Source organism: Cyphellophora europaea (assembly GCF_000365145.1).
Source record: "Cyphellophora europaea CBS 101466 unplaced genomic scaffold supercont1.8, whole genome shotgun sequence".
Taxonomy (NCBI): Eukaryota; Fungi; Ascomycota; class Eurotiomycetes; order Chaetothyriales; family Cyphellophoraceae; genus Cyphellophora; species Cyphellophora europaea.
This window is the reverse complement of record NW_008481814.1, coordinates 1,604,618-1,621,556: the sequence shown is the minus strand read 5'-3', so window position 1 is coordinate 1,621,556 and position 16,939 is coordinate 1,604,618. Positions and strand designations below refer to the sequence as shown.

Genomic DNA, 16,939 nt, shown 5'->3' with positions numbered 1-16,939 from the left:
AGCACAGGTATGCTGCTCCGCACACTTGACTGACGCACAACAATCACCTGTGATGCCCGGAGGAGCCGGCACAGACAACCGTTCATCCTCAAAGTTTGCGAGTCATGCAGCCGGTCATTGTGCCAACCTGCTAGGGCCCACGAGCGCCAAGGCAAGCCTCTTTATTACCTACAGCATTTTGCCGAGTACGGCTCGGCCAGATATTCAGCTTGGATGAACTGCTGCTCGACGCCATCAGCAGTGTGCCGCATATCCTCTCCACCAGTCATGTTCCATTCGTGCACTCCTTAAAGGATTGACTCCCTCACTTGAAATGGGCGAGAATGCACTATTCGGTGTAAGCGCGCCATTCTTGATATGTTGATGCTTGCACAGTAGGAAATTGCTGTCTTGGGACTAACAAGGTCACGCACTTGCAGTTCTCAGCTGTTTCGTTTCATTATGTAAATCTCCGTCTGCTAGCTTTCCGCCGCGAACCACTGCCTATGATTTTACGTTGCCAAACGTAATGAAGAATGCATGGCGTGGTACTTTGCTCCAACCTGTCGGCTGGGGGCTCGTCATCATCTTTGCCGCTGGCGGCGAGAAAAGGGGTTCCTTCTCCGCATCTCTATCCAGCAAGCAACACCTTACCGACAGCCCAGGCCCGACGAGACCCTTGCACCCCTCGCATGTTATCCTAGATCTGGCCATATGCTGCGTAACTCTCGCCGTGAATTGCTCATGACGAGTGGTGAACCCGTGAAGTCGTAGTGATCAGGCTTGGTCAAACCCGGATGCAGACGTGGTTCGCTTTGCAATTTCTACAAGGCTCTGATCCCAGCAAATGCATAGCAGCGCTGGCCTTGCGGTACGGCGGTTGAAACATGCAGATATCAGCTCGAATCTCGGATACCGCTCGCCAAACCAAAGCTCGGAAGCCGGAGGGGCTGGTAAACTGGTTGGTTTGTAAACAATAATGCATGGGTTTGGTGCAGCCGAGTACTCAATCGTCGAGTACAAGGCGTGGCCACGCGTGCCCGACATCAATCCTGGACGAAAGTGCAGCTCTCACAGCTGCATTGCGGCGCAGACGTACAGCCAACATTGACGAAGAGTGCCAGGACTGACAGAAAGTACATGCTGTTGCAGCACAACTACTCTAATATCAGCCAAGAGATGGGTGGAGACGCCGTTGAGGCTGAGCTCTCCGCCGGGGCCGCGTTCGCGCGGAGCAAGTCTAAGCACTACACCTCAGAATCGTTGCACCACAGCCGTGCGACTCACAACTCAGACCTGTTTGACTCTATCTAGACTTCATCCGGAGTGTATCTATTCTACATTGTGGTCGCTTCGAGTGGTGCAAATTCCATCACCGGACGGCACAAGAACTGCACCCAACCACCTCGCAGACCGCCTTCCTCCAAACGTATCGAGCCTCCAGACGAGTGCGCCACAGCATGGCCGCAAAGCGCATTGAAAAATGGGAGATTGATCGATACTGGGAGATCTTTGCCTCTCTCGTGCAGCAGCCGGCTACGCCTTCGTCGCACCTGACAAACCATGCGGCAGCAGAGGTTCTACGCAATTCTCAACTGCGAGATGATCAACTGGAAAGAGTCTGGGACCTCGCCGACGTTGACGGCGATGGCGAATTGGACTTCGAAGAATTCTGTGTCGCGATGCGGTTGATCTTCGACCTCGTCAACGGCGAATACCAAGATGTGCCAGCCTCCTTACCAGACTGGCTGGTCCCCGAGAGCAAGGCTCATTTGGTGGCAGCCAACAGAGCTTTGACTGGCCATCAGGCAGCCAGATTTGAGCGCATTGAAGACGACGAGGAAGACGCAGGCCTAAAAGATGGCTTTGACTGGTACATCAACCCTGGTGACAGGTCTAAATACGAAGAAATCTATTCTGCAAACAAGGACCGGCGCGGAGAGATTAGCTTCGAAAGCTTGCACACCCTATACGGAAGTTTGGACGTCCCAGACACAGATATTAGAAGCGCGTGGAATCTCGTCAACACCAGCGGACGAAGCACCATCGCTAAGGACGCCTGTTTAGCATTCTTGCACATCCTCAATTACAGACACGAGGGCTACAGGATACCTCGATCGGTGCCCCCAAGTCTACGCTCCAGCTTCGAGGGCAACAAGATCGACTATCAGATAGACAGCATGCGCAACAGACCCAATAAATACGATGAAGACACAAGCACGGGCCGAAAAGCCAAATTCGGCGATGCATATCTCAGCCGAATTGGAGTCCGAGGAGGCTCGGCTTACCAACCCAAGGGCACTAATTTCTCGGACGTCGTGGAAGACGAAGATCTGGAGAAGGTCAGACTACTGCGCGAGCTGCGAGACATCGAGTCTCAACAGGAAGCGGCCCAAGCTTCCGCAGACCGCCGGCGCAAACAGAGATCGGGTAACGACGGCTCAGGACAACCTGGAAAGACCAATTGGACTTTGATCAAACGTGAAGCCCAGCAATTGCTTGAATATAAGCAGAGGCAACATGTTGAGTTGAGTTCGGATAAGGCATCTGCTGCTGGCGGGGATCTCCAGCGATTGAGGGATGACCTCGCGCTCGTCGCAGACCAGGTGGAGGGTTTGGAAGCGCATCTACGAAAGCGGGAGGCCGAGCTGGACAGCCTGCGGCGAGAGGTCGAGAATGAGAAGTCCGGCAGATAGCATTTTGTACAGTTTGGATGCCGACGTCAGATTCTGTGCTGCGCTCTTCACTGAGGTGACGCTAAGTCCGATCTCAACCACAGGGCCCTTCAGCGTGTGCACCAATACTCTACTTTTCACCACCGCAAATCCCGATGTTCTGTCCAGCAGTGCGCGCCTTTATCTCTCCGTCCTCACTTTTCGTAGCCCATCTGTGCTGAACGGTCGGTCACCACGCTTGAAATTGGCTGTATGCAATCAGATTCTCGCTCGTGCATCACGTAGGGTCGAGGGCATACCGTCCGCTTCCTCCCAAGCTCGTCCTGCACCGAAGCCGGTACCCAGCCACACGGGCCATGCTCTCCGCTTGAACAGAAGTACTGAGAAGATAACACCGAAAGAGAATCCAAGACCGGATCGAATGACTAAAGAGGAGAGAGCGCGGTCCCACTAATACCCATATCAGCACGTGTTCATACCCGCCATCAAAGATGTGTTATTCGCTTCCTCACGCCATTGTCGCGCACGGTATGTCGCGTGGGGCGCGGACAACCCGTGAAACACCGCAAAAAGCTAGCTCTCGGTCCTGCACCATCGGGGTTCTCGTACCTTCTCATTGAGCAGCGCTTCGCTCACGGGTTTCGTGGTTTTCGGTGACGGCAGGGGAGGTGCGGCAATATTTTCGTTCGACATGATTGCAGGCTGGGGGGTGGGTGAGCTTGGTAAGTAGAGGTCAAGGGTCAGAGCCTACCTCAGTCGTATCGACGCCGGTGTGCTGGGGACATACAATTCTGTAAGTGGTGACAGTGAAGAGGCTCAGTTACAGCTCCCGGAAGCTCTTGCCATGCTTGCGGCCGGAACGTTGAAGCTTCAACGTCCAATCGGAGCGCAGCAGTGATACAAGGCTTGTGTTCAGCCTTGCGGTGCTACAGACGTTTAGAGAAAAGTTCCGTGTAGAGTGTGTTTAGGATATCAATGTCCCGTAAGGCAATGCTGCGCTTTGGAGTCAACGGAATGCTTATGGAAAGTCGAGCAATACTCAGCGATGCCATCCACGCAGTCTAAAGGAGGGCTGGAGGTCCTGGATCGCAGCGATGCCTCGTTGTCTGAACTGATCGTTCATGCCACCGAAATTCTCGGCATAGACGTGAACAAGCCCTTAGACCCGACTCAATATACGTCAACAGCACCATATACATTCAGTGAGCAATGGGTACTACGATGGCTTGTTCGACGAATGTCCTCATTGCTTGATGTCATCCACAAGGGCAAAGACAGAGAAGCATACACTCAGCATCTGCTGGATATCCGACTCTGGCGATTACTTCTACACCTGTGCGGCGTCATTTCACCAACGCTTCTGTGCGAGACCTTCATCGACCGAAAGTCTCTCCCGGTCCTCGACGGCTGCATTCGGCTACGCCTGGAGCACTTCTCCGCTCCGAGCATTTCTGCTCCGGATGTTCTTGAACAGACAACAAATGTGCGTTCGGTGAAGAGACGTCGGCTATCGCCACCCGGCGATGTCAGCGTTGAGAGCGAGCATGACCTCAACGTCGTCATTCTACAAGTCTGTGCTCGATGTGCTCAGCTTGCCTCCCCACCCGAAGATCAGACAGATCATTCTCAGGCAAGCCTCTGGTCGTCAGTCAGTGACTGTGCATCTATGTTTGCCTCTACCCTGCAACTATGTCTCCACTCATTGAAGGAGCGTCCACAAGACGTCGAGGCCTCGGCGTCGCAACTGCACTCCATACTACATATGTGGGCTGGGAGACCATTGGCTCAGTCGGACAGTGCAAAGGCTCAGGAGATCACGGTGTTTAACGAGGGATGTCTCAGCTTGTGCCTCGAAACCCTGGACATTCTGAGCGATCCACAACTGCCACCAATGACGAGTCGCAAAGCCAGTATTCAAGGTCTGGAGAGACTTCTCGCCATGACGAGTGTGCTGCCTTTGCGTGAGCGTTTCATTAAGAAGCATCTAAAGAATTGGAGGTCTAACCGGCCTTGCCTGACCTGGGCTGATGTTGAGCCCGTCTATCGCGACTTTGTTGTCGTCCTCGGGTCCAAACCACAAAGTCGTGAGGTAAAAGCTACATCTATGGTTGGCCTGGACTGGAATGGGCGAAGTCACCATATCTATGACATTGCTACTCGACTACTGCCGAAGTACGACATCCGCAGAAGACAACAAGAACAAGACTGGCTTGATGCATTGCTTCTAGTGTTGGCCTACATTGCTGGCCCTCAATTGCCTCAACTTGAGCTCACTCGGATCGACACAGTAAGAATCATCGACACCGCTTATCCCGCAGGCCCTACGAGCAACATTGTCTCCATTGAAGAGTTACTCCGACTATCGACCATATCGCAATGTACTCCATCATCACATGCTCTCAGCTACATTGCCGCCACGTTGGTCTCGTGGCACGAGCTCGCCTTACCCTCGATGGCCCTGTCATATCTGCTCAAGGCAAACGAAAACCTCTTGCTACCGAACACGGGAGTCCCTACATCTACCTTCGCCATGAGTGAGCTCGTTGCGCGCATCGGTCAATCATCAATCAGTCGCCAAGACTACAAGGTCTTGAGAGATGGTGTCTTTGTCAAAACATTGACATCTTATGCAAAGTCAAGAGCTTTGAAAGACTTTATCGATCTCTGGCGGGAAAACCTGCAAGAAGCAATGCGGGTTCGCAGTTCTCCTAAACAGGACGATCAAGACATCCCTGCTCTCCAAGTCTGGGAAGACGATGAGATCTTCGATGAATTTACGAGGCTCGCGGCGTTGTCAACAGCCTCATCGCCTGGTGAAGAGCTCCTAACGGATCTACAAAAAGCTTTAGCAGGCCTGAGTGGCCGGGTGGGGTCTACTCTAGATGTATTTGCAACCCTATCGATTGCATCGGCTTTGCTACGCACTACGGGACGAACACGTTCAGTCTCTGAAACCGAAACGCTGCTTCAAATCGTCGAGCAGTCGATATTGGCCCTGCAGAAGCGCTCAGACTATCAAGGCCAGCGCTGGAGATTGTGGAACTTGATCAACAGTATCCAGAGGACATTACCTAGCTATCAACTACCGGCTGATCTGCTGAACGAGAAAGTCACACAAGCAAGTGCTGTGTTGATACATCCGGCTCAAGGCTCTTCCGCTCCACGCCGGTCAGCTCACTGGTATCAAGAGTATCTTGAGCGTTTCAAGGTCCTTGCAGATGAGGCATCAAAGCAGAACGAGCCATTCGTCCAAGCTCTGGATCTTTCACTCGACCAGCTGCGGACATCTGTAGCCTCACTGGCCACTTGTCGGAGCCCCGAGGATCCGCGCCAACCTCTATGGCTTGGTCGAAGTCTGACGATCCATTCCGAGGAGCAGTTGTTGTCAGGTTGTGTGGGTATGCTCTTGGCCCGACCTCATCTACTTGAAGCGAAACGCCAGATATCGCAGGACTTCCTGAGAGCGTTATTGAGATCAGAGGGCGCCGATGTCAGCCGGCAAGAGACACAGACCCCCCGTGTTGAAGATCTGTTGGTAGCTGCAATCGATACGACTGGCGCAAAATCCACCAAAAACCTGAGGGCGATCTTGACAAAGTCTGCAAGTGAGAACAGCAGCTCACTCATTACAAGTCCTCAGCATCACTATCTTGTGGAGAAGATCCTGCTCGAGGGACTTGACGCGGCGTCGACGCGGGGTATGGCAGACGCGCTCTTTGAGCAGCTGAAACAGCACAACACAACACCTAAATTGCCTTCGCATCTCGCCCGGCATCTCGCGACCATGGACCATCTCAGCGGACAGTATTCTGTATCCTTCACCGGACCTGAGTGTTGGGATGAATGGACTACGATTGGCGGAAACATCAGCAAGCAGAAGCCATGGGAAGACGCTTACAGCTTCTTCGTGATCTGTCGGTCCTTGGAGAATGTCATCGGCAGGCTGTGGTCCAGGATTGCCGCTAACCCTTCCAAGCCCGATTTGCAGTCGCAAGTACTTGCTGATGTCTTGGTTTGGCTCAGGAAGATGAAACCATCGAAGAAAAAAGCACGGCTGCCAACAGACATCCCGCGGCTCTATCTTGCCCAGCATATCTGCTGTAGTTCAGAAAAGGTCATTGAGACCTGTGTAAGCAAAGATCTAAAAGAGCTGAAAAGTCAGTTCACCAACATGCTTGTTAGCGACATTGAGGCGCTTGCAGGTGGCAGTGGCACCACAGGGGGCGTTGAGGCTGATCCATACTCGCGAATTTCGACCATACTCCGGGTGGTAGCCGCTTGCCCTACTGCTTGGTCTTCGTCTTTAGAGCTTCATGACGCTCTGCAGTCTCTCTTATCGAGAGTCCGGGGAGCTAGGCCATCGTTCAGCACCGTGTCCTTGTATCTCAACGACTTGATCACCGACCAAACCAGAGCTCTTCTTGCCGAGTTCGGCAAAGCTGACACCTCCGATCCAATTGAGAGGAGACTCAATGAGCTGTTCAGGCTTTCGAGACCTGACAAATTTGACGAGCATCAGTTCGGACGACTCGCTATCGAGGCTGACCTCTTTGCTCAAAGTCTCAAGTGGGAAGACCGTGCCATCTGCGTTGAACTGTTGTTACAACCTGATGTATCAGCAGGCTTGGGTGTCGTCGGACCGATTATCGTTGCGTCAATCGTGCTACAAATTAGTGCACAGGAGACTGAGCAAGACCCGAGGCTGAGCATGAGCATTGCGCGCGTTGCAAGTCTTGCGAGTCTTGGAGAAGAGCGCGACTTGTTCGATGTGCTGCTGGCACTCGAAAACACTAAGCTCATCTTGGCAACTCACCCAAGTGTGATCAGTCAACCGACCATCGACAGCCTTCTAGCTCAAATGGCGCTGCTACTTTCTGGCAGCGACACTACACGGATATCGCCAGCGGTATTTCCGGAACACATCTTCGAGCGAGTCTGCGCAATCGTCGGTAACTTGCTTAGCCGCTTCCGTCGCCGGCTGGCAGACCGGCATCATCTTCTACTGCCTGTTCTGCAACAACTTGTGCGCTGTCTGTTCTACTCGGACGAAGTCACCAAGCGAGCACGGCAACCGTCAGTCATCGGCAGCGACCCATCAAGCTACCTCCGGTCCCTTCCCAGCTGGCTCACGCTCAGCTCTGTCCCGCTACCTGCATCCGCAGCCGTGAGCCTCTCACGTCTCCTGTCGTCGATCTGCAACCCCACAGTGTCAGCCGCAAAATCATCGAGTAAGCGCAGCAAGAACAATGAGCTCAATGACGAGACAAAACGTGTCAAAACCATTGCGGGGCAGCATATGCAGTATTTGGTGATGGAGTACTGCAGGTGTAGCTTGGACGGCGACATTGGCCCGGGAGTCAAAGAGAAGCTGCTGCCTGGCATGTACACCATACTGGATGCGATGAGTCGAGACCTGATGCGGGCGATGAACAGCGCCATGGATCCGAGTAGCAGGGCCATCTTCAAGACGTTGTATGATGACTGGACAAGGTATGGCAAATGGGACAAGTCCTGAAGCTGGAGCCATTTTCGTGGACACTCGTGTTGCGATGGGTCGATAGTAATATATCCTACGATGAAAGTAAGATGTCTCCCCCCTGACTCCGTGTTTCCGCCTAGGTCACTGCCTTCATCCTCGATAGTGTTGTTCACTTTGCCAGAAACAAGAGAGGCCCAGAAAGCCATCCAGGCTACGACTTCAGGTTTGTGGGACAATCTCTACCGCGATTTTTCAAGTTACCAAAAAGGTGAAAAGTGCACACCGTTGGGGACGACGAGTTTCGAACCCTCCCTTCCTCCCCCCTGCCTCCGTGTACCTCCTCTCCTCTTACCTCCCACTTCCCCAAAAAAGCAAAAACTCAATCCTACCGGGGAGGTAGCATACGACCCGGATAATTGAGAAACCTTCTGAACTACGAGGTTTTTTCTACGTACTTTTTTTTTTTTGAATTGTTAATCCCACCACCAATCTCGAACTCGTATTCTTTTTTTTTTGTTTTTCAATTATTAACCTCTCTTTTTTGTGAGTGTTTTCCCGACCACTCTCTCCTGCGAACGAACGGGGGGAAGAAGCCCTGCTAGGTACTGCCTGAGTGAGTTGTTGTCGTGTTAGCAGTACCGTGTGACCTGAGGCTTTTTTGTCGAGGGAAGGAATTGAACCCGCCAGATTACCACTCGGTGTGGAATCCTTGACCTGAGGCTCTCGAAACAGAGCCAGTAGCAGAGATTCCGGTACTGGTTGTTGAGGTAAAAATCGAAAACAGTGATATATATGGGTTGAAAGTGAAGTGTTGCTGTGGTGGACGTGAGAGGGAGGCGAGGCTGGGTGCTGCCAAGACGGCGGATGAGGTCTCCTACCGGACGATTGCTGGGACTGTCAAGTCTTTCCAGTCTAGCAGATGTTCAGACTACATGTGCTTGATTAATGACTTCTGCATCGTCGTTGGATTGGTTCAAGGTAGCCAGGATCGTAGGCATCGAGGTGCTGTACCTCACATCTATCACATCCATACTTGCTATATTGAACTATTCTCAAGCTTTTTTAGCGGCGGCTTGCCCCGGCACGCTCCCGACACTCAAAATTTGGGGAACGCGTGTCAACCTTTGATGTCGGCCAGTGTGCCATCTGCCTTGCAGTGTTATTTCTTCGCTGCGAGAACATCTGTAGGGTCTGCCGAGCAGCAGAGAGTTCTTATGGCCATTTCCAAGACTTGCGGAAGTGCGACTGATTATTGAAACGCTCGATTTCAATACCCACTATCGTTTGTTTACACGTGCTCTTGACGCGTCTCTGCTCGTTTTGCCACCTTCACGATCGCGACAGGGAACACCCGGCATGACACGTCGAACTCGATCCGCCACACATCATTGCAGACGTCACGAAGAGAAGTGCCGTGTACTTTGACCACGCGAGGGCGGATGTCAAACAACCCGCAACACATCCTGATATGGTGGGACCAAGACGTGGCTTTACACTGCTCAGCATTAGTCTCGTAGCGTTCTGTACCACGCTTGTCTACCTTTACAGCGCCCCGAGAGCCGTAAGATGGCGCAGGTTCCCCAACACTGTGGGCTCGAACCTGCACAACGACGATAACAATTCAAATCCCTCTTCGGAGTCCGACTACTCGGTCAGTCATGCCGATGCCAGCCCGAGCTATGCCATCCCTTCCTACACGCGCCATCTCGTTGTTGCCAAGATGAAAGATGAGGATGCGGGTTGGTTGTATAACGAGGACTTGGCCGGCGCAATAGTCAAGGTATACATACCGGACGACAAGTCCGCGGCCCTGACAGTACCAAAGAACAAAGGGCACGAAGCTATGGTCTACCTGTCGTACATTATTGACCACTATGACAATCTGCCCGACATCGCCATCTTCATGCACGCGCATAGAAACTCATGGCACCAAGCTGGTTTGCTTGAACACGACGGGCCAGAAACTGTCCGGCGCCTATCCTCGGCACGAGTGACACGCGAGGGTTACATGAACTTGCGCTGTGAGTGGGATCCCGGCTGTCCAGCGTGGATGCACCCGGGGGTTGTCGACAAGGACTCGCTAAGGGTGGAAGAACCCGTCATGGCCCAAGCCTGGACAGAATTATTCCCTGGTATCGCTCTACCGGAAGTCGTAGCTCAGCCCTGCTGTGCGCAGTTCGCCCTATCCAAAGCTCGCATCCAGTCCACTCCGCGTGAGAAGTTCGTTTTCTACCGCGAGTGGCTACTCAAAACCAAGCTGCTCGACGACGTCTCCGGTCGTGTCTTTGAGTACCTCTGGCAGGCCATCTTCACTAAGAATGCGACTTTCTGCCCAGACATGTACAGCTGCTACTGTGATGGCTATGGTGTCTGTTTCAGGGACAACAAGGATTTTGATTACTGGTTTGAACTTCGGTACAAGAAGCATATGAAGCAGCAGCAACTAGACGAATGGCGTCATAAGGCTTCCGTGGTTGACCGATACCAGCAAACTGCAGATCCGGGCACCATCGAGAGTCTCGAGCTCGAAGTGCCTCCCGCGGGTCGCGACATTGAGCTGACGACCGAGATCGATTCACTTGCACAACTTATGGAAGACGGCCGGCAGAAAGCGCTCGCAAGAGGCAAGGACCCGGCCGTTAGAGCAGGGGCTGCTGGCAGGAATTGGACGGAGGGTGACGGTTTCTGATCAGGTTCACCCATACTCACAGGCCATGTATTCAGAGTGCCATGGCAGCAAGGAACGGGAACGATGTTGTTGGGTACCGTTGATCCCCGCGGATCGAAAAGGATCCTCTAATCCTTCCATGCCTGATCTGGACATAGGCCTCGACCGCTCAATAAAGCTACGTTCAAGAAATGTCACCGATCGGGCAATCGCGATCTCTAACCTGGCATCATAATTCCCGAGACTCGCCCTTCGATCCTGCCAGCTTGTTCGAATTGCAACGGCTTGCACCAAAGAACGAGGACTACTCGACACCTGATCTGGTTGGCGAAGAAATCGAGACTACACTCCCCCGTCCTAGCAGTCCATCTTCCGCTGCATCTGTTTCCCTTACAAGCAGTACACAAACTCCGTATTCTCCCTATCAGTGAGATCCAGCCACCTGTTTCATGTTTAGTCAGCATATGTTTTACCATGCCACACCCATGCGGCCACTAGCTGGATATTGCAAGACAAGCAAAACGAAGGAAGGGGAAGGATGACACTTACTCCTGGTTTTCGACCTTTGTATACCCAGGCGCAGCACGCAGGGCCGTCTTCCGCTGGTTCTGTCGACGGTAGTACCACCAGATAAAGACCAGATCGATCATGCAGGCGCCGTAGCAGGCTAGGATGGTGATCTGGGCGGGGCGGTAGTGCGGCGCGTCGGCGGGGCGGAAGGTTTGTGGGCCTAGTCGAAGACACGTTAGGGTCAGCGTCAGGTGCATGGTGGACAGCTGGAGAGGGGAGCCAGAGAAAACCTAGTGCCCATGTACGGCAGGAGGATGCAGTGGAAGAGTGAAGAATGACTCACCTATAATATTCCCCACGCAATACGCTATCAAGTAGAGGGCCGCCACCGTTGTTTTCTTGGTGTAGCCGGCGATATTGGAACTGATGAGCGACAGCAACGCCACAAATGGGCAGGGTACCGCGAGTGTCAGGTAGAAGCCGATCAGTCGGCCGGTCTTGATGTCGAGCGGGAGCGCGACGATCAGAATGAAGCCCAGGATGCCCACGCTGAGGCCCGCCATCGACCAGAGAATGCGCTGACCATATCTGTCGCCTAGATAGCCGCACACGAGCAGTGCGACGACTTCGACTGCGCCGCCGGGCGTGCCGTAGAGAAGAGACTGGGAGGGCGTGTAGCCGAAGGACACGATGAGCTGGGAGAAGAAGTTGCCTATAGGGAGGTGTCAGTAAAGGAATGATAGGGCCCTGGGCCTACATCGATGGACTGACTCATGCCCCCATTGGGAATGTCCGCGACCAGGGAATAGAAGACGAAAGCCCACGTCATGGGATCTTTCAGAGCCTCGATGAACTGATATCTCTTGAAGTGCTTGTTGCCGATGCCCTGCTGGTTGCTCCGCACGCGGGCTACAGCAAGGACGCGATCACGGTCACTGAGCCAGCGGGCGTTGAGCTGATTATCGGGGATGATCCAGTAGAAGGCTATGCCGAGAGCCACGGTGATGAGGCCGTTGACCATGAACACGGTCTTCCAGGGCGCGATCGCCGAGCCGTGGCGTCGCGCGCCCACGTCGATGGCATAGGCGATTAGGCCGCCGAATATCTGGCCCCAGCCATTGAAGGAGAACCAGATACAAGTACGATACCTGAAGATATAGGAGGCTTTGGATTAGCAATCATGGTCAAGACCGGGGTTGTAAGCAATGGGATAGAGACCATGGGGAAGGGGCTAGGGATAGTGGGAAGTCCACCACAATGGGAATTCGCTCCTCCAGCTGCGAAATAGACCAGGACGCCAGGTTGCTCGCTGAGAGCTTCCGGGATAGAAATAACTCACCCTTGCTCCGAACGCGTCCACCACTGGGAAGCTTTGGCCAGGTCAGTAAAAGTTCTATGAAGGCGGAAGAGGATCACATACTGAGGAGGGCGAACCCTGGCGTAACAGCACTCTCGAAGACACCCAGCAGGAGCCGCACGGCAACGGCACCGGCAAAATTGCCTACTGCAGCATGCAAGACCAGCATCGAGCCCCAGAGGATAACGTTCAGTGCGCTATACTTCGCCAGTGGAAGGCGTTGCAGAAGCAAGTTCGTGGGCCATTCCCAAGCCAGGTAGCCAAAGTAGAACATGCTGCCTTGTTGTTCGCGTTAGAGCAGTCCCAGAGCCAGCGCAACAAACCCACCTAGCCATTGATAGTTGTCACCCACGAGGTTGATATCTTCTCTCAGGCCCATGATGGATGCGTAAGATCTGCTTGGTTCAGCGGTCATCGCTTCGATCGTGGTCCGAACACTCACAAAGTCGTCTTGTCGAGATAGTTAAGACCGTAGACTGACACTTTGTTAGCTCGTGCTCTTGCGCAGTCGACTTTCCCGCAAGAGTGCCGGCTCCGGTAGTCTAAATGCTGCTCCTCTGCTGCTTGCCCTCTTGACATTGAATCCGAGGTAAGTTGCGATTGCGGGTGCACAGATTAATGACCTTACTTACCAACACACATGAGAGGCATCATGAACTTGTCGATGCGTCTAAGGAGCCGCTTATTGGTAGCAGCATCTACCTCGACGACCTCGCCATTGGCGAAGGCTTTCATGGCTTCATCATGATCGCCCGAATGCTCCAAAATCTTCTTCGCGGCTGCTGCTGACTCGGTGGACATGCGGCCGATTGCCACAGGTGATGCTGATCGGTCATGTGCTGTCTGCGAAACGGCCTGCTTCTCGGACGGTGGCGAGGTTGATGGCTCGATATCGGCCATAGCGGATAATGTTGTCTGATCAGTGCTGTTGTCTGCAAGTAGCTTGCTCAACGACACCGCAACGGACGCAGATTCGGTTCAAGCAGGAAGGGAAGGACAGCGGCAGCACGAGGAAGACCACAACGACGTCAAGATACATTGTGCGCAGATATCAGCTAGGCTGGTGTAACGCGGACGAGCTCGACGGTGAAGGACTTCCGGTGCGCCGTTCCTGTGGATCGACTGACCTACCTGATCCAGGAAGGAATCAATGCCCATCTTGTATAAAGTGCAGCCTTCTAGGCAAAATGTGGCGAAGTGCGAAGCACCTGAGCTAAGCCATTGGTTGAAACAGCAACGTTCTTGTACCTATGCGAGGCTGGGCACCAGGATTCTTGGTTATGCGGACAGCGCTTGATGCATGGCGAGGATCAAAGTGCGGAACTCAGGATGATAAGGAGTAGATTGACAGAGGAAGAGGACTGGAGCGGGGCGGGGGGAGGAAGCGAATCTTGGCAACGTACGGGCGACCAGTGCCCACAAGCGTCCACCAGTACCAAGCTCAGTTGGCTCGTGTCTATCATCTCTTTCAGGAAGGTCGCTGAGGACGCATGCGTTCGTTCATAAGCACAGATAAGCGTACCAAGCAGCGCGGAGTCGTCCGCTGTGGAAGGCTGGGCGAGACCACATACTGCAATAACGGACATTGGTTCGAGTCAGGCCCGGCATAGAAAGTCAACGGGTGCTGTTTGGATTGGGGCAAGTCAGTACCTTGTTGCCGCACGATCATCATGATTAGGAGAAAATTGCGATAACAAAGACGTAGATGATGCCGCCCAACAGTCGTGGGAAAAGTATTCTGTCATATACCAAGATCCCCGCTGGCCTTTCTTGCGAGTCATCGACGAGACTTATCATGCTCTATTTTACATGGATCGCTTTCCATACGGTTCGAATGGCATCGCAATGGCGGTAAGGGCCTATCGATCGTTAGGATGACTGCCTACCGGCGCGAGAATGGTACTTACCATGGCAATGTAAAGCGCGGCGCACAGGTAGACCGGAGCGCTCGTGGCAGTGTTTGCATACGTGGCAACGAACGCCGAAATGAGACCCATGACGCGGTTGCAACCAATGGCAATACCGTAACCGGTTGCACGGTGGGCGGAAGGCAGCACTTCTGGAGTGTATGCGTCTGCACATTCGTGTTAGTGCCGGCCTCGATCTGATTCGAGTGAATTGCTTACAGAGGCATCCGTAGTAGATGTTGATGCAGAAGTAGATGGCACAGGTGAAGCCCAAGTTTTGCGCGGCTGTCTTGACGGCACTATAGGCGAAAAAGAAGGCCATCGTGATCTGCTGTGGTTAGCGTTGTCTCTCGTGCCGTGGTAATGTATTGCTTACTATAGCGCCAATAACCATGGTGTATCGACGACCCAAGTACTTTTGTTCGCAAAGGTATGCGGCCAGGACGGGGCCAAAGATGCCACATGTGTTGGAGATCATGTAGTTGCGCCATGTGTAATAGGGCGAGTCCTCTCCCGTCTCTGCACCACGAGAGGCCAGGAACTCAGGAAGGAAAACGTAGAACTTCAGGTTTCGTCAGAACAACTGAGGGAGCAGTCTCGGGTATACTAACCAAGGGGTATGCGAGACCAATCAGGGTCCAAGAGAGCCAGATCAACGATGTGCTTAGTCCCAGCTTCTTGGTCTGGAAGAGGCCTCTCATATGTGCCATAAACTCCCCAAAGCCAAAGCGAGATCCACCGTACGTCGACTTCATTTCACCACAAGCCTTGAGACGTTCCAATGTGAGGTTGCATGGTCGGTTGTACTTCTTGGCGATCGACTGGAAAGTCTCAACCACTTCCGCATCGTAGCCTTTGGCCAAGTTGTACTTTGGCGTCTCCTGGAGGCGTACCACGGTGATACGGAGTATGCTCAAGACCAGGACAAGGGCTCCATTACCGAACCAGATGTAGCGCCAGCCCTATGAACGGACGGTCAGTTTTGCATTCAGAGGACTGGAGAAGGTCTCACCATGTTGTCTTGGCGCCGACAAGGGTCGTCGTCCTCAGTACAAATATACTGAGGTAGTGACAACAGGGGCCAAGCGAATGCAGCCCCAATCACAGGCGCAATGCCCCACCAGCAAGCCATGAGGGTCAGAAGCCATTGATATTTGCCGGGGAGGAATTCCAGGAAGACCGTAGTATCGAGAACCAAGTTGCCTCCGGCGCCAAATGCGGTCAAGGCCACGAAGAGGCCTAGAACGTACCAGTTTGGGGACGCGCCCGCAACGATGGCGAAAATGGAACAGATGAAGAGCGAGCAATTGAATGCGAAGCGACGTCCAATCACATCGGCTCCCAGACCCCAGAAAAGAGCACCAACGAGCATACCACTGTACGCGGCGACAGTCAGACCCCTGGTGAACGAGGGTTGGAACTCTAGAGCTGCTTGGCCCGCAGTCACGGATTGGAGGAGCAGAACGAGGGAGTCTGCCGCATATCCAAAGCCGTTGAGGAAGAACATCTTGAGGTGGAAGTTTGTCCAGCCTATTTCATCAATCGTCTAGAGTTGCGTCAGGGCAGTGTTCAAACGAAGGAGTAAGTCACGCAGTACCTCATTGACAAGTCGCATCTTTGCATCGAGCACTGGGTCGACATCGTTCATGGAGAAGATTTGGCCTTCGATCGCGCCTTCTTGAGTATGTTGGACGGAGACGCTGCTACGCAACTTCTCGCCGACGGTACTGCCGCGTCGTTCGCCGCTCCCGACGCCATGGCTGTTGATGGCCTCCTTCTCTTGACTGTATTCCATGGTGCTTTTGGGACAGGACGATTGTTGCACAAGGCCCGGAATGCGCGACACGCACGCGGAGTGGTTTATTGAAACGCCAGAGCCGAGCAGCGATCGTCTTCACGGCGTTCGCCCGATTACTGAAAAGAGGCTGGGAGAGCTTGTCGTAGGTTGCGAGCACAAAGTGTCTCTGGAATGCTTCTGATTGAACTCAATCTGCTCAGACTACGCCCACTTATCTACCAGCGCGAGACATTAAGCACGCGCGCCAACTGTGAGAGTCTGACAGAAATTATATAGCCCAGTTGCGGGCATCGGGGTTTATGCAGGGCACGCGAGACTCGAGCTCGTCTGAATATCAGTTGGTGGAGAATGGCACCCGAGCAAGAGATAAGGCGACTTGACTTGACCCCAAGCGTGCAACCACTGTAACGTCAGTTCAAGTCATTGGTGCTTGCACAAACGTTTTGGCCACTTTGTGGGATGGGTACAGCTTTGGCGGGCTGGTGCTGCGACCGCTTCAAGGATAGGCTATCACTTTGCCAGATGCCGGGGTTCTTAGCTCCTTGACCTCGTCAGCTCCGTTCATT

General features: G+C 53.4%; 6 protein-coding genes across 6 annotated transcripts; 3 read left to right on the top strand and 3 right to left on the bottom strand.

The window, feature by feature from the left end:
* Positions 1 to 1,439: 1,439 nt before the first annotated feature.
* Positions 1,440 to 2,675, top strand: HMPREF1541_08407 (uncharacterized protein; the record flags this gene model as incomplete). The annotated part of the gene is made up of 1 exon (XM_008722726.1): positions 1,440 to 2,675. One exon carries the CDS (start codon positions 1,440 to 1,442, stop codon positions 2,673 to 2,675), a length of 1,236 nt encoding a protein of 411 aa, XP_008720948.1.
* A 159-nt stretch (positions 2,676 to 2,834) lies between these two features.
* Positions 2,835 to 3,347, bottom strand: HMPREF1541_08406 (uncharacterized protein; the record flags this gene model as incomplete). The annotated part of the gene is made up of 3 exons (XM_008722725.1): positions 2,835 to 2,902; positions 2,954 to 3,104; positions 3,264 to 3,347. The coding sequence occupies 3 exons, from the start codon at positions 3,345 to 3,347 to the stop codon at positions 2,835 to 2,837; spliced, it is 303 nt and encodes a 100-aa protein (XP_008720947.1).
* A 352-nt stretch (positions 3,348 to 3,699) lies between these two features.
* On the top strand, positions 3,700 to 8,169 carry HMPREF1541_08405 (uncharacterized protein; the record flags this gene model as incomplete). Its single annotated transcript, XM_008722724.1, has 1 exon — positions 3,700 to 8,169. The coding sequence occupies one exon, from the start codon at positions 3,700 to 3,702 to the stop codon at positions 8,167 to 8,169; it is 4,470 nt and encodes a 1,489-aa protein (XP_008720946.1).
* Positions 8,170 to 9,601: 1,432 nt separating this feature from the next.
* HMPREF1541_08404 (uncharacterized protein) lies at positions 9,602 to 10,822 on the top strand (the record flags this gene model as incomplete). Its single annotated transcript, XM_008722723.1, has 1 exon — positions 9,602 to 10,822. One exon carries the CDS (start codon positions 9,602 to 9,604, stop codon positions 10,820 to 10,822), a length of 1,221 nt encoding a protein of 406 aa, XP_008720945.1.
* A 524-nt stretch (positions 10,823 to 11,346) lies between these two features.
* HMPREF1541_08403 (uncharacterized protein) lies at positions 11,347 to 13,568 on the bottom strand (the record flags this gene model as incomplete). The annotated part of the gene is made up of 8 exons (XM_008722722.1): positions 11,347 to 11,531; positions 11,655 to 12,023; positions 12,083 to 12,459; positions 12,651 to 12,681; positions 12,732 to 12,943; positions 12,992 to 13,063; positions 13,111 to 13,144; positions 13,301 to 13,568. The coding sequence occupies 8 exons, from the start codon at positions 13,566 to 13,568 to the stop codon at positions 11,347 to 11,349; spliced, it is 1,548 nt and encodes a 515-aa protein (XP_008720944.1).
* Positions 13,569 to 14,473: 905 nt separating this feature from the next.
* Positions 14,474 to 16,370, bottom strand: HMPREF1541_08402 (uncharacterized protein; the record flags this gene model as incomplete). The annotated part of the gene is made up of 7 exons (XM_008722721.1): positions 14,474 to 14,527; positions 14,576 to 14,742; positions 14,795 to 14,903; positions 14,952 to 15,137; positions 15,187 to 15,537; positions 15,588 to 16,121; positions 16,173 to 16,370. 7 exons carry the CDS (start codon positions 16,368 to 16,370, stop codon positions 14,474 to 14,476), a joined length of 1,599 nt encoding a protein of 532 aa, XP_008720943.1.
* Between the last annotated feature and the right edge of the window lie 569 nt (positions 16,371 to 16,939).